Source organism: Peromyscus eremicus, chromosome 2 (assembly GCF_949786415.1).
Source record: "Peromyscus eremicus chromosome 2, PerEre_H2_v1, whole genome shotgun sequence".
NCBI classification, from domain to species: Eukaryota; Metazoa; Chordata; class Mammalia; order Rodentia; family Cricetidae; genus Peromyscus; species Peromyscus eremicus.
In genome coordinates this window covers 79,603,110-79,617,656 of record NC_081417.1, presented here as the reverse complement: position 1 = coordinate 79,617,656, position 14,547 = coordinate 79,603,110, and the positions used below count along the sequence as shown (strand labels likewise).

Here is a 14,547-nt window from a genome sequence, read left to right as displayed (position 1 = left end):
ATGGCTGTGCCATCCATCTCTCCGGAATGTCTTCATCTCCTTAGTCCATGTTTGAGCTGTGACTGAGGTCCAGACAAAACCAGGAAGTAAAAGTGGATGCAGGGTTTGCTTCAGGTATCAAATTGCTCAGGATATAGAACATTTTATCAACTCTCCAAGGAAGTCACACTTCCCCCAAGTCTTCCTTTGCACGATTCCTGGGATCCTACCCAGAGAATCTTAACTGACACAAGGAATCTCAGAGGAAACAGGAGTCCTTCCTATTTAGCTCTTTCCACACCCCCCACAGGTGGACGAAATGGATGCAGCGTCTGTCTTTGTGACTGCAGCACATGGACTGGGAATCCACACATGTGTCCCAGTGTCATAGGAACTAGCCAGAATCACTTCCTGTTTCCATGTGTAAAGTGAATGGTTTCAATGGAATAGTTTCCTTAAATACCTCCTCCATAGCAACTCAACTCTTCAAATCATTTAAATGGCCAATATAAGCAAGAGATAAAAGCCAAATGTTTCTGCTTGAAATGGGGAAGCAGGGCTCAAATGCTCCTCTCCAAGGTGGGCAGACGGCCAGCTCTGGGGTTGGAACTGTCCCTGTCCTGAAGGCTTGCCTGCCTTGGTTGTAGCTACCAAGATGAGTAGTGAAAAGAAGGAGAGGGAAGGAGAAGGCTTTGGGGATTTGATAGATCTTAGAGGTTTGTGTAGCAAGTGACGCGCACGGCAGGCAACTCCTTTGTGCAAGGAGGAGGTTCCAGCATTTTAGAAAGAAATGAGGGCCCAAGAGAGAGGAAACCCAGAAGACTTGCCCTCATGGTGATCCTGAAAGAGGAAATTGTCACTCTTACCTTTCCAGTCCAGGGATTTCAGGTACGAAAAGAGCCACCCTCCGACCTGTATCTGCTCTAGATTCAATTGGTTGCCGCGCCGTGTGTGTGTGTGTGTGTGTGTGTGTGTGTGTGTGTGTGTGTGTGTGTGTGTCTCATCTGGGTCTCCCAGGCACCACCCTGGCAGGTCTCTGGCCTTGACTCCAGGCAGGTGTGCCAAGGCTGCAGCCAGGGCCACCTGGCAGCTCCAGGTGCTGTGAGCATGCTGTCATGGAAACGGCCCTGGGGTTGGTGACAAGGAGGCAGTTTCCCAAAGCTAGGAGGATTCAGGAGAGGGAAAGACGGGAAACTCATGCCCTTCAGAGTGGTCTCTCTGATCCCCCTCTACAGTCCACAGAAGCCCAGGTGGGTGCTGGGAGAAAGCGGGAAGGAGGAGCCATGGGAGGTGAGAACTGGGAAGAAACACAGAGCTGATCTAGTGGCCTGAGTAAGGGAGTCTTCTCAAGAGTTGTTCACCAGGACCAGGACCAGTCAGTCAGCTGTGAAGAGCTGGCCTATGGCCCAAAGGAAGGAGCAGAAAGGGGGCTGGCATTTGTCCCCAGCGGAGGGACAGACCAGGGAATTCACAGAGCCCATCTCTGCTCTAGTTAGGGATTTGAGGTTGCAGGAACGGAAACTCACTGAAAGTGTAATGCTGTCTTGCTGCATAGAGCCAAGGCAGCCTAGAGTAAATGCAGGGAGCGAAGGCTGACTTTTTAACCATCTCCAAAGCCCCAGTGTGGTCCCCTCCACTACCAGCTCATTCTATGGGTGCTACGGATAGGGTGACTCATAGGGTGGCTCAGGCCTTCACCCTTGGTGACGGACAGCTTCAGACTTAAGTCAGTGATCAGGACGGGGTGTTCGTGGACAATATGCTTTTAGACACACATTCTTCCACCTGTGAAATGTGGGTAGACAGCTTTTAGCCTCTCAGAGCTGAGGGCTGCAGACCAAGCCCAGGGACAGAGCCCCATGGGGGTGCTTTACTCTCTCTCTACCAGGACATCCCCTGTGGAGTTCCCTGCATGTGATCTGAGGATGGCCGAGCCACAGGGCCAGGAACTCACAGCGGAGTGTCCCGTCTGCTGGAACCCCTTCAACAACACATTCCACACCCCCAAAGTGCTAGACTGCTGTCATTCCTTCTGCGTGGAGTGCCTGGCTCACCTCAGCCTGGTAGCCCCAGCCAGGCGCCGCCTGCTCTGCCCACTCTGCCGTCAGCCCACCGTACTGGCTTCAGGGCAGCCGGTCACTGACTTGCCCACGGACACCGCCATGCTGACCCTGCTCCGCCTAGAACCCCACCACGTCATCCTCGAGGGTCACCAGCTCTGTCTCAAGGACCAACCCAAGAGCCGTTACTTACTGCGTCAGCCTCGGGTCTATACCCTGGACCTTGGCCCGGAGCCTGGGAGCCAGACGGGACCCCCTCAGAACACAGCCCCTGACGCCAGGCCTGTGCCCATCCCCAGCCACTACTCTCTCAGAGAGTGTATCCGCAACCCTCACTTCCGGATCTTTGCCTACCTGATGGCCGTCATCCTCAGTGTTAGCCTGCTGCTCATCTTCTCCATCTTTTGGACTAAGCAATTCTTTGGGGGCATGGGGTGAGCACTCTCTGTGCCAGCACAAGGAACCGATCCTTTCTCTGTGGTGCTGGAATGGGGACTACTGAGCCACCCTTGATGTTGTCAGTCCATGTAGTATTGCTCATTTGACAGGCCAGGGATTGGTTAGGTCATGTGTCTGCTTTGGAGAACAGGGCCCTGGAAGTGAACTGTGGGGTCATGGAGTGTGGAGAAGCAGTTCTGTGGCTCCGTGGTCAGACAGCAAGCTGTGCCAAAGGGCTGGGCAGCACTGTCCAGACCGACTAGCTCAGACAGCTTGCAGCACCTACCACCGGCGCTGTGTTGAGCTGATCATGTGTTACTGACAGTTCTGCAGTGTTTGTTTGTGGGCCAATGTGCTTGTCTCCCCTTTCAGCCTTTCTGATTCTTGCCACCATTCCCAGTAAAATCAGCCTGCATTCTTTAATCCATTGGTTTCTTCCTTCCATAACCATTTACTGGGCAGAGACTGAGAGGGAAGAAGAGAGAGAATGATGGGGGGGGGGGGGGGAGGTGGCCCTCAGTGGAAGGGAGGGTGTGCAGGATGAGGTCTTCAGCACGCAGGGTGAAGAAATGAATCTAAAGGTGAAGGAAGCTTTGGGGTAAAGGTCTGTTCCCCTGGTCAGTAACTGCAGGGCAGACGGAGCTGAGGCCAGCACCGTAACTCTGGCTGGAGGACCCCTGAGCAGAGGTAATGCTCCAGCCCCATCTCAGGCTTGAGTAGCCCAGGGCACAGGGGTGACCCAGGTTTTCTCTTCATATGGCAGACCCCAGAATCAAGTATCTCAAAGAGTCAGGCCAGCTGCCACGGGACAGACTGCCACCGTGCCACGCGTAAGTTCTGCTTCTCTGGTTTGAACATGTCCTTCTGACGCCAGACTTTGAAGCAATCCCAAAGTGTCTAACACACAATCAGGAAAAGACATTTTCCTTTTGGATTTATAGAATAAGCTGTCAGAGGTCAGAACTTGAGTCAGTTTTATTTGCTCTAAATAGTATTTTCACAGAAGTATCATTTATTTATAAATTCCTTAGGGGTCAAAGATACTATAAAATAGTCAAAGCTATAAACTCTATTTTGGTCTAATAATCCAGACAGTTTTAAGTGCTGACGTGGAGGAAAGTTCTCCATTACGAAACTGGAAAGGTACCTAGATGTTCCTCCTGAGACCAGCGCCTCGGTCTCCAATGATCGCACCAGGTAACTGCGCTGACGCCGACTCCGTCCCCACTGACTTCATTTCTCTGCACACTTTTGCTTCTTAACTTGGTGGCAAGTAAGTTAGGCAACTACCTCACCATATTCTGAGCTAACCGGGATGGGCAGAGAGGAGCTGGTAAGAACCCAAGGAGGAGCATCTTCCCTCCTCCAGAGCCCCTGGACCAGGAAAGCTTCATGCTGGAACCGAGGCTCAGGCCAGGGCTACCCAGCTACCAAGTGTTGGAGTCCTTTCTGTAAGAATACAACCTAGATTCTTAGGATGGTGGTTATACCAAAACTAGTTAGTAAGTTTGTTACACTGGACAGAAGTCTGTCTAGGGTGCTGGCTTCTATTTCACATGTTAGTTCTAACCCCGGGGCAGTGTGAGTCCCTTTCATGTCACCGTGACAACACCCGACAGAAACAACCTGAGGGGAGCTTGACTCCGACTTGACTCGGTTTCAGAGGGTACAGAGCACGTGGAGGGAGCCTGCTGCAGATGCTTGCTACATCACAGCATACCAGGAGGCAGAGAGCAGCTGGGAACAGAAGCTGGGCTGATAACTTTCAATGACCCCTCGCTGGTGACCCATCTGCACCAGCCAGGTCCTGTCCCGAGGGTTTAATGGCACACAGCAGTGCTGGGGACATTTCTGAACCAAATCCTAACAGGCAGCCTCACCCACTCACAGCAACACACGTCTAGAAACACACGGGAACATCTTCTTTGGGTGTGCTAAGGTTGGGGACATAGACCTGCGGCTGGGCTGGTTCTATGGGACAGTAACACCTCCCCGGAAATACAAATCCGTTGAGCAGCAGCAACAGGCTCCAAGTCAAGATAGGAATGGGAAAAAGAACTCCATTTTTTCACCAAGTCAGAGCGATCTGTCAATGGCATCTACAAGGAAGGTGAAAATGCTATCTAGCAACCAGGCCACATGTGCCATCCTGGCCTTGTCGTGTGTCCAACATTCTCCATAAGGCTCTGTGAAATCACTTCACACAGTCTCAAATGGTTCCACCACTTACAAGCCAGGTAATCTAGCAGGTCACTTGAGTCTGTTTTGCCCATAAAAAGGGAATTCATCTTAGTAATCAGGGGCGGCGGCATGGGGGGTAGGGGGTAGGTGGTGGGTGGTGGGAGGTGGGTTTCAAGACAGTTTCTCTGTGTAGCACTGGCTGTCCTCTGTCCTGGAACTCACTCTGTAGACCAGGCTGGCCTAAAACTCAAGAGATTCGCCTGCCTCTGCTTCTCCAGTGCTGGATTAAAGGCGTGCGCCACCTCCACCCCGCTCCACCTCAGCAATCTTAAGAGAATGAGCTGTCCTAGCATGTGCCTGATGCACCACTCAGGCAGGGTTGAGTGATAAACAGTGGTTCTACCATTCAGGCTCCACTAACCATTTCCTTACAAAGGTTTACACAGAACATTTCCAACTGAAACGCTCTCTTGGAACAACCAAAAATTGTTAAGTCCTAGTAAAGTTTAAACCAGAGAAAGCGACACTTGGAGTGCTAGACCCTGATTGCAGGGTAGCACACCAGTCTTATCATTTTACACACACTACAAGAAAGTCAAGAAAAAGGTACTTTTCATGGCACACTATTACGGGAACAGAACAGGTCAAGGGTAGTAAGGGCCAAAAGAAGGGTAGACCTGAGCAGCTTACAGCTATAGAGGAAATGTTTAGTTATAACTGGAATCAGGTTAAAATTTATGTTTAGCTGGGCGTGGTGGGCAACCTCTTTAATCCCAACACTTGGGAGGCAGATGCAGGTGGATTACTAAGTTTGAGGCCAGTCTGATCTAATACATCAAGTTCCAGGCCAGCCAGAGCTACATAGTAAGACCCTATCTTAAAATACAAAACAAAAAACCAAGAACAACATGTTTTGCTCTATACCACATATCCATAATCTGCAGAAGAGAAGAACAGAACGGGAAGCTGGTAGAGTGTAGTTTTGAATACTGGAGGGGATGCCACCATAAGTCCATGGTAATTTTACTCTATACACAACCTTCTTTGAAATTACTCTTACGTGGATTTACTGTGCAATTCTGGAGTTGAGGATATATGCCCATAATGGGAAGGTGGAGATAATCACAAGACGGATGAAGAATTATGGAACCCAGACACAGTTCACTGTAATATGCTCTCCTAGGCCAACAACTCTATTACAAAGGCTGTTAATGCCACCCCTTCACCTGTAATTTACAGACCTTGAGATGCAGAGGCAGGAGCATTAAGAGTCTGAGACCAATATGAGCGACAAAGCAAGACCCTGTCTCAAAAAAACCTATACCCTGCCCCCTGAAAAACACACTATAAACACCTGTGAACAGTGATAGAAACTGAACAATTCACACCTGGAATTACATTAGATCTCAAAACTAAAAAAGGGAACCTCTTTGGATTAATGGTTAAGACTCATAAAACGATGAACTAGAGAAGAATCCTTTGAAAGACGTTTTTATGGTAGGATTTTACTCTTAGCAAGTGTATAATAAGAAAAAGCGTTTATGTTTGGGAATGCCCAAACTAGATTAGGGATTTGTCCCCCATTTACTTTGTCAATGAAGTACCCTTTAATACAGAAAGTACACCCTTTAAATAATCAACAGAAGGAGGTTGTACCAGACATGTTTGTTTTCTAAAAACTCATTTGAATCTGGATACAGTGGCCTTGTCTTATCATGAAGAATGCCAACCTTCAAAGCAAAATGGAAGAGGTTTTCCCCCAACAAGGCAGATGTGTTCAGTTCTGAGTTCCGTGATGTAGTTAACATCCTCTGTGAACTCCACAGGAAGAGGGCAAATCTTTGCTGCAGAACCATCATGCAGTTGCCACCTGCTGCTTGACATCTCATTCTCAGGAGCAGGAGAGAAGCTTGCCCTCAGGCCCTGCTCAACTAACGCACAGCAGCATGCCCTCTTAACGGGGAATTTCAAATACAGTCCACTATCTTCTTGCTGGATCACGTGTAGAACGGAGCACATACCACGCTACAGAGACAATGCAGCTGTCAGGGGCAGCAGCACATTTCTGTAATGCCATCACTTGAAAGGCAGAGGCTGGAGGATCACTTACAATGTGAAGCCTCCTGACATGTACACCAAGTTCCAGGACAGTCAGGGCTAAAGAGACAGACCCTGTCTCAAAATGCCAAATTAAAAAACTTAAAAATGAAAGAATAGCTGGGTGGTGGTGGTGCACGCCTTTAATCCCAGCACTCGGGAGGCAGAGCCAGGTGGATCTCTGTGAGTTCGAGGCCAGCTTGGTCTACAGAGCGAGATCCAGGACAGGCTCCAAAACTACACAGAGAAACTCTGTCTCGAAAAAAAAAAAAAACCAAAAGAAAGAAAGAACGAACAGCCACAATCCTGAGTACCGACAGAGGTGGGAGGGCATTCAAAAGTGGTGAGTCTCAGCAATGTCTACAGTTTATGGCCGAACCTGAGACGAGGAGCGCACTCTAACCACGGTCACCTAGAGACTGGGCTACTCGCAAGTGGGGCCGACGTGAAAATCCAATCCTACCCGTGGTATCTGGCAGAAAACATGATAGACCACACACAATTCTTTTCCTCTGAGGAAAATGGCTCCTGGGTGAGAGCACAAGGCCCGAGGCCTTCCATGGTCTTGCTTACTCTGCCATCCAGAGCTTGAAGGTCCTGTCGTAGGAGCAAGTGGCTATGAGTTGCCCATCAGAAGAAATGTCTAGGCCCATTACTTTGCCCTCATGTCCAGCCAAAGTCTTCAACGGCGACCAGCCTGGGTGGGTCCAGATCTTGGCTGTGTTATCATAGGCACCCGTGAGCAAGAAGTCTCCATGGATAGCTGCAGGAGAAATGAAGCAGGCAGGAACAATTTAAGTATTCAAAAAGAGTCTAACAACACAAAGATCTGCCCAAACGTGTTAGTTTGAAAGGAAAGTTATTTCTGCATTCAGATAAACCTAACACATAGATTCTACATTTCTAGGGGGCCTCCAAGATAAGGGACAGTCATGAGCAGATTGAGGACACCCAAGGAATGGTAGGAAGGCTATGTGCTCTTTCCCTGGTGGACAATCTGTTCAGTAACAGCATCAAGTGCCTGCCTGACTGTCCATGGAAGACATCCTGAAACAGCCTTCACAGAAGTCTGCCTCAAGAAGCATGCTTTGCCATAGCCTTGTCTATGGGTATGGCAGAGGGAAGGAGATTACCATTTGCTTCTTTAACAGAGGTTCCATGTCTAGGTCTAACCCTGGCATGCACTCTATGAAGCAAGGCTGAAAACCAGAGCAAAGCTTACGCTCAAACTTGACACCGGTCACTAAGTTCTGGTGGGCAGGGATGGTGTAGACACAACGCCGCTGTCGAAGGTCCCACACCTTGCAGGTGTTGTCGCCACTGCCTGTCGCAATGTGGTAGCTGTGGATCAGAGTACCACAGTTAGGAACAAAGAGTCTATCTATCGGGCTGGAGAGATGGCTCAGCGGTTAAGAGCACTGGCTGTTCTTCCAGAGGTCCTGAGTTCAATTCCCAGCAACCACATGGTGGCTCACAGCCATCTGTAACGAGATCTGGCGCCCTCTTCTGGCATGTAGGCAGAACACTGTATACATACTAAATAAATCTTAAAAAAAAAAAGAAAAAAAAAAAAAAAAAAAAAAAAAGAGTCTATCTATCGACCAGAACCCTCCCTTCACTGAACGTGCTTTACCCATTGGGGGAGAAATTGATCCCATAGATCTCCTTCAGGTGGCCTTCTAGGAACATAATGCAACGTCCTGTGCGCAGGTCCCAAACTCGACCAAATGCATCCAGTCCCCTGAAGAAACAACATATATGTGAGTACTCTGAATCCCGTTCCACAGGGAAGCAGGGATGCCTAAGAGGTGAGACTACTGGCCTGCCTACCCCTTGCTTTGTGGAGGAAATCTTACCCAGTGCCAGCCAAAGAGCCATCTTGATGGAAGGCAATGTCATACACACCCATGCTGTGGCCTTCCTGATGCAGGATCTCCTCTTGAGCCTCTAAATCCCATAAGCGCCATGAACGGTCATAACTTAAAAATACATAAAATAAATGACACCAACAATCAACCAGCAGACTGATTTAGTGCCTACTATCCACAAGGTACTATAAATAATGGCAGCGTAGTGCATGCTCCTGAACCAGTCACTCAACCATGTTCTTTTCTGGCACAAACAGTGCCTTACCAGTCAAGCCTCTATGTCTTAGATGACAACTGGGAGATCAAGAACGTTCTAGACTTTACTTTAGCAGCTATTATTAAAGAATTCCCTGGTTTGGGGTTGGGGCTCGTAGGAGGGCGTGGGGCTTGCCTGATATGTGCAGGGCCCTGGGTTCAGCCACCAGCAGAAACAAAAACACAATTCTTGAAGAACAGTCCAGCGAAGACTATTGTTTTTCCCCCTCCCCTCACCAAGCAAGCATCTGTGTATTTACTAGAGCCTCCATTGGATGTCGGCATTTAAAAAAAAATTCAGATGGACACATAGAGCAGATACAGACTAGGCCCAGATATATATGAGCAGGCTTCACTAAGGGTGCTAAAGCAATTTTAATAGAAATCTTCAATGATGGCAGCACACAGGCTATGGTGGTTCAAATATAGAAAAAATAAACTCAGCTGGGCGATGGTAGTGTATGCCTTTAATCCCAGCACTTGGGAGGCAGAGGCAGGCAGATCTCTGTGAGTTTATGAGGCCAGCCTGGTCTACAGAGTGAGTTCCAGGAAAGGCTCCAAAGCTACACAGAGAAACTTTGTCTCAAAAAAACCAAAAAGAAAAGAAAAAAATAAACTCGAGTCAACTCAAGAAGGGCACAGCAACTGGACCCTGCACCAAAGAAGACATGCACACGGCAAAATACTCACCAGCAAGAGCTGTGAGGGCAGTAACACTAATAATATAAGGTTTGCTAGGTGCCAGCTGCAATGGGTGAGATAGGAAGACCGACAACAGCCAACACTGACAAAGCAGCCAGAACTCTGCTGGTCACACGTCTTTACTCTGGGGAATGGGTCTCACCATGAAGCCCAGGCTGGCCCAAGCTGTGGCACTGAACCCAGTTTGCCTGAATGTTTGAAGAAAGCTAAATATACATCTACTCTATGAACTAGCAATTGTACTCCTAGGTATTTACCCAAGAGAAAGGAAAAACAAAACAAAACAAAACGAAACAAAACAAAAAGCTTCAATAAGAATATTTATAGCTAGGGATGGAGGGACGGCTCAGTGGTGAAGAGCACGGGCTGCTCTTCCAGAGGACCCAGGTCTGACTCCCAGCACCCACTTGACAGCTCACAGCCATGTGTAACTCTAATTCTAGGGGATCCAATGCCCCTTTCTGGCCTCTGTGGGCATGAGGCACACAAGGCACACAGACATACATTAAAAGAAAAAAAAGTATTTATAGTAGCTTTATCTTGACTAGCCACAACCCAGAAACATGCCCAGGTGCCCATCAAGAGAGAATGCATAAGCTGGCACAGACACAACAGACTGCTGCTCAGCTTAACAGCACAGATGGGTATAAACTGGCAGAATGAGCAAGTCAAGTCAGAGGCTGCTTTGGAAGGGGAGGCTACGAAGGGGGGGAGAGAACTCTGTTGGGTGACAGAAACATTACATTGGTAAGGGTGTGGGTTATAAGCGGTATGCACTCGTCATGGTTGACTTGTACAATAAAACAATCCCGTTCTATTGTATGTTACTTAAACCTCAAAGAAAAAGATTTTTAGTAGAACTAAGCCTCACTAAACTAGAGAACTACAGAACTAGCAGAACTACAGAACTAGCAAAAGAAGTCAATGTGTTGGCACAGAGACATTTTATTTATTAGCATTTCTATTTTATTTATTTTTTTCAAGACAGGGTTTCTGTGTAGCCCTGGCTGTCCTGAACCTGATCTGTAGATCAGGCTGGCTTTGAACTCAGAGATCTGCCTGTCTCTGCCTGAGTGCTGGGATATAAGGCATGCACTGCCACCACCACCCAGCTCTATTTTATTTTATTTTATTACTTTCAGTCTTGCTATGTAGCCCAGGCTGGCCTCACGCTTGTGGTCCTCTTGCTTTAGCCTGCTGAGTGCTAGGACTGTAGGTGTGTGCCATCACAGCCAGCCGGGAGCCAATTCAACACAGTGTGCGGCACACTCAGGGAGAGTTAAAACAAACATACTCTGCTCTGACTCTTTTGGACTCTTTTTTCTGATTCTATTACTGAAGTTTGAGAAAGTCCTAAGTGAAGATCCTTGCTCTATATATTCACCTGGCAGACAACTGAGAAGGATTATCAAAACCAACAGGCTTGTACAAACTGGACACTAACAGATGGCTTACCAGGTCGTGCCCAGGAAACGCCCTGATGGATGCCACATTACCCGAGCCACACGCACTGTATGCCCTTCAATGTCTGCCACTGGTTCATCACTGAAAGGAACCAAGTACACACAGGGTTAGACACTCACAGCCATGACAGCCACTCAGTTTACCTGCTGCTGTGCAGACACACCCTCGCTGTGGTTTGTACACAGCTATCTACACGGAGCGAGCAGCACAGGGGCTGACAGCGCCCTGCACAAGGCTCTGGGCTAACTTGTAAGTGCACCTGCAATGGGTTACAATCTTAGGGATAACAATCATTTAAGCTACTTGCTAAGGTTTTGAAAGATGGAGGATTATTTCTGTGATCACAGAGCAAAGTGATCACTATCTCAGTTCAGCGTGCTGATAAATTCTCCATCGAGGATGAGAGAAAAGTTCTTCAGACTGATGAGCAAAACAGTTCCACCGCATCAAAGTAGTGCATGGATTCAAAAAAGAAAATATACTTTGGTAGAGGTGTGGAAACTGAAATCAGTTTTGGTCCAATGGGTTCCGGATAATCTGTTAGCCTGTTCAAAGAAAGACTCAAATAAAAAAAGAACTCCTAAGCTAGAGTGACTCAGTCCTCTGGATGGCCACTAATTTCTGCTACCTAGCAACAACAGAAAGGCTGAGACACCAGAGAGAGGAAATAAACATGAGTCTAAAGAGGGCAATTAGAAGGGAGTGCAGTCAACGAGCACACACAGACCCAACCAGCGCCCTATGGGGACAAGCACCGCTAAATATTACAAAAGCCAATTAAAACTTGCCATGCTATCTAGCAAAGACTGTAGATGCTAATTAGTGCTTCGGAAAATTCTGGAATAAAAACCTTGCTATGCTTTCTCTAGAAAAGAAAAATGAACATTCAAATGTCTTTCAGATTACAGTATGCTTCCAAAATTTGAGTGGACTAGTAAAAACACCCACATGGCCATATGAAGAAAGAAAACTGTGCTGTAGTTGGAAAATGCATCCTAGGCAGAGGATGACACCAGTGGCCTGTACTGCCAGACAGAACCTCACTTCCCTCTCCTCTGGGGCTGTGTGCACAGATCCAAGAGGCTGCCAAGATGATCACCTTTAGCCCATCTACAAAACTGCATTTCGCTACTGCTAATGTACCATGTAGGTTAAACTGGATTGTTTTAGAATAATGGGAGCTGGGAATCAGTGACTCCTATGCTAAAGGCAAAAACTGAAGCCCAAAGCCATCAAGGAAAGAAATTCCAGCACACCTTCTGTGAACGAAAATGGTCTAAGAAAGACATCTTCTATTTTCAGTGAGCTCCCTGGACTCTTGGAGCATGTCTGGGGTTAAATGTCCCATTTTAAACCTAAAGGGCTAGTCACCTGCACATCTGCTTTAGGGATGGCACTATGGACTGCAGAATGGTAATAATCACCTGTCCAGACTCCAAAGCTTCACAGAACCATCGGCTGCACAAGAGGCCAAGTTGACATCCTTTTGGTCCAATGAGACAGTGGATTTAGGATGGAATACAATTGCTCCTACATTTGTGTTATGGCCTAAAGAGATAAAGGAGAGCAGAGTTAGAGGGTTCTTACTCTTCATAACCTATGAGCAAACAGAGACTACCACAAAAAAACATGAAAAAGTACAAACTGGGGAATGTCAAAGTGACTAGCTGACTACTCAAAAAAGAACATTTATGTATTTTTGAGACAGCGTATCTCTGTGCAGTCCTGGCTGCCTGGAACTTGCTATGAAGACCAGGCTGGCCTTGAATTTACAAAGATCTACCTACTTCTGCCTCCTGAGCGCTGAGATTAAAGGTGTGTGCCACCATGCCCAGCTATTTATTTATTTTGTTTTTTAAGATGTATTTTAAAATCATGCATATGTGTGTGAGTATGTGCACATGAACGCAGGTGCCTATGGAGGTCACAGGATCCATTGGAGCCAGAATTACAGACAGGTGCGAGCCACCTGTTGTACGTTCTGGGAACTGAACTCAGGTTCTCTGTAAAGGCAATGCATGTTTTTAGCCGCTGAGCCATCTCTCCAGCCCCCAAAAGCAATGTTTTAAACAAATACTCAAATTGCATTTTTTTTTTTTTAAATTTAGGTGGGAAAAAAGATGAAAAATGGCATAGTGGACTTTATAAATCTAGCATTTGGGAGGCTGAGGCAGGAAGATACTGAATTGAAGGAAGGCCTGAAAAACAGAGTAAGACTCTATTCTCAAAAGACTAAACCAAATCAAACAGTAAAACACAAAACCTTTGTGTCTGTTAATTTAGATGCTGTAAAAGCCTGTGTGGCTGGACAGGAGAACAGACTGCGTGTTGTGAAGTCCTAATATTCCGGTGTTGTGGGAGAGAAAACCACACATATCCACTCAAATGAAAATACAACGCATGGGCTGGAAAGATAGTCATCAGTTAAAGGATCTCCTGCTCTTGCAGAGGACCTGAGTTTGGTTCCCAGAACTCACATCAGGTGGTTCACAACTACCTGTAACTCTGGCTCCAGGGAATCAGACACCTTCATCTGGTCTCTGCCGGCACTTATATGTGTACACAGAGTACACACACATGGGCGCACACACACACACACACACACACACACAGAGAAGCAATGCTGTGTGCTATATCTGAGTGTTAACTGGACTTTTACTGTTTAACAGATTTGTTGAGACAAGAATGAGAGCTCCCGAGACTGTCACTCACCTCGCAGAGTGTGAAGGAGGCTGCAGTCAGGGACAGACCAGAGCTTGCAAAGCCCACTCCTATCAAACACAAAGGAAAGCATCTCAGCCAGGGCTGGTCTGGGAAGGGAAAGGCACCTTCATAACATCACTGAAGGACAGTGGCCAACAGAAAAGCAAAGGCTTGTTGAAAAGAGAGCTACAGCGGCTATTAGGCAACCAGTGGCCTCCTCTAGATTACCATGGGATGCAAGCTGCTATTCTTAATGTACAGGTCAACTTGCTAGGGAAGGGAGAAAAATTAAACTGGGTCAATAATGGCAGGACCTGAAATCCGAGCAGGATTTTGCCATCTACCAAGTACGTTAGCCTTTAGCTTTCTCCTGAACCACAGCTTCACTTTCTGCCCACCGAAGCATTTCTCTGCGTCAATGTAAAGTTTCCTCTTTCTAAGACAGCCACGAACAGGGTCCAGGAATTGGCTCACATACTCAACAAAGTGCTTGTATGCCAACATGAGGATCTGAGTCCAGGTTCCCAGCACTCATGTAAAAGTTCAGTATGTAATGGCTCATGGACCAGTCAGCCTAGGTGAAGTGATAATTCCAGGTATAGTGAGAGACTGTTTCAAAATAATGTGGAGAGCAACTAGGGAAGGAAGAAGACATCCAACACTGGCCTCTGGCCTCCTCCACATGCATACACATATTGAACTGTACATGTCCATAGGTCCACATGAACACATACACACCACACACATACACATACCCCAGCACCCCAAAACCAAAGCAATCATACATCTTGAGTTTCCTG

General features: G+C 47.3%; 2 protein-coding genes across 2 annotated transcripts; one reads left to right on the top strand and one right to left on the bottom strand.

The window, feature by feature from the left end:
- Positions 1-1,040: 1,040 nt before the first annotated feature.
- Positions 1,041-2,529, top strand: Rnf183 (ring finger protein 183). Its single transcript, XM_059255822.1, has one exon. The coding sequence runs from the start codon at positions 1,839-1,841 to the stop codon at positions 2,475-2,477; it is 639 nt and encodes a 212-aa protein (XP_059111805.1). The 5' UTR covers positions 1,041-1,838; the 3' UTR covers positions 2,478-2,529.
- Positions 2,530-7,042: 4,513 nt separating this feature from the next.
- Prpf4 (pre-mRNA processing factor 4) lies at positions 7,043-13,838 on the bottom strand. Its single transcript, XM_059254424.1, has 7 exons — positions 13,757-13,838; positions 12,469-12,592; positions 11,036-11,125; positions 8,612-8,734; positions 8,389-8,496; positions 7,978-8,096; positions 7,043-7,518 (listed from the first exon to the last, which is right to left on the bottom strand). Exons 1-7 carry the CDS (start codon positions 13,836-13,838, stop codon positions 7,325-7,327), a joined length of 840 nt encoding a protein of 279 aa, XP_059110407.1. The 3' UTR covers positions 7,043-7,324.
- Positions 13,839-14,547: the final 709 nt, after the last annotated feature.

Bases quoted from the DNA above. Each gene is read 5' to 3' on its own strand.
- Rnf183 (XM_059255822.1), top strand. From the start codon at position 1,839: ATGGGGGTGCTTTACTCTCTCTCTACCAGGACATCCCCTGTGGAGTTC.
- Prpf4 (XM_059254424.1), bottom strand. From the start codon at position 13,838: ATGCTTTCCTTTGTGTTTGATAGGAGTGGGCTTTGCAAGCTCTGGTCT. The intron at 12,593-13,756 runs GTGAGTGACAGT...TTATCTCTTTAG, and splicing joins CCTCCTTCACACTCTGCGAG to GCCATAACACAAATGTAGGA. The intron at 7,519-7,977 runs GTAAGCTTTGCT...TTTCTCCTGCAG, and splicing joins GACCGGTGTCAAGTTTGAGC to CTATCCATGGAGACTTCTTG.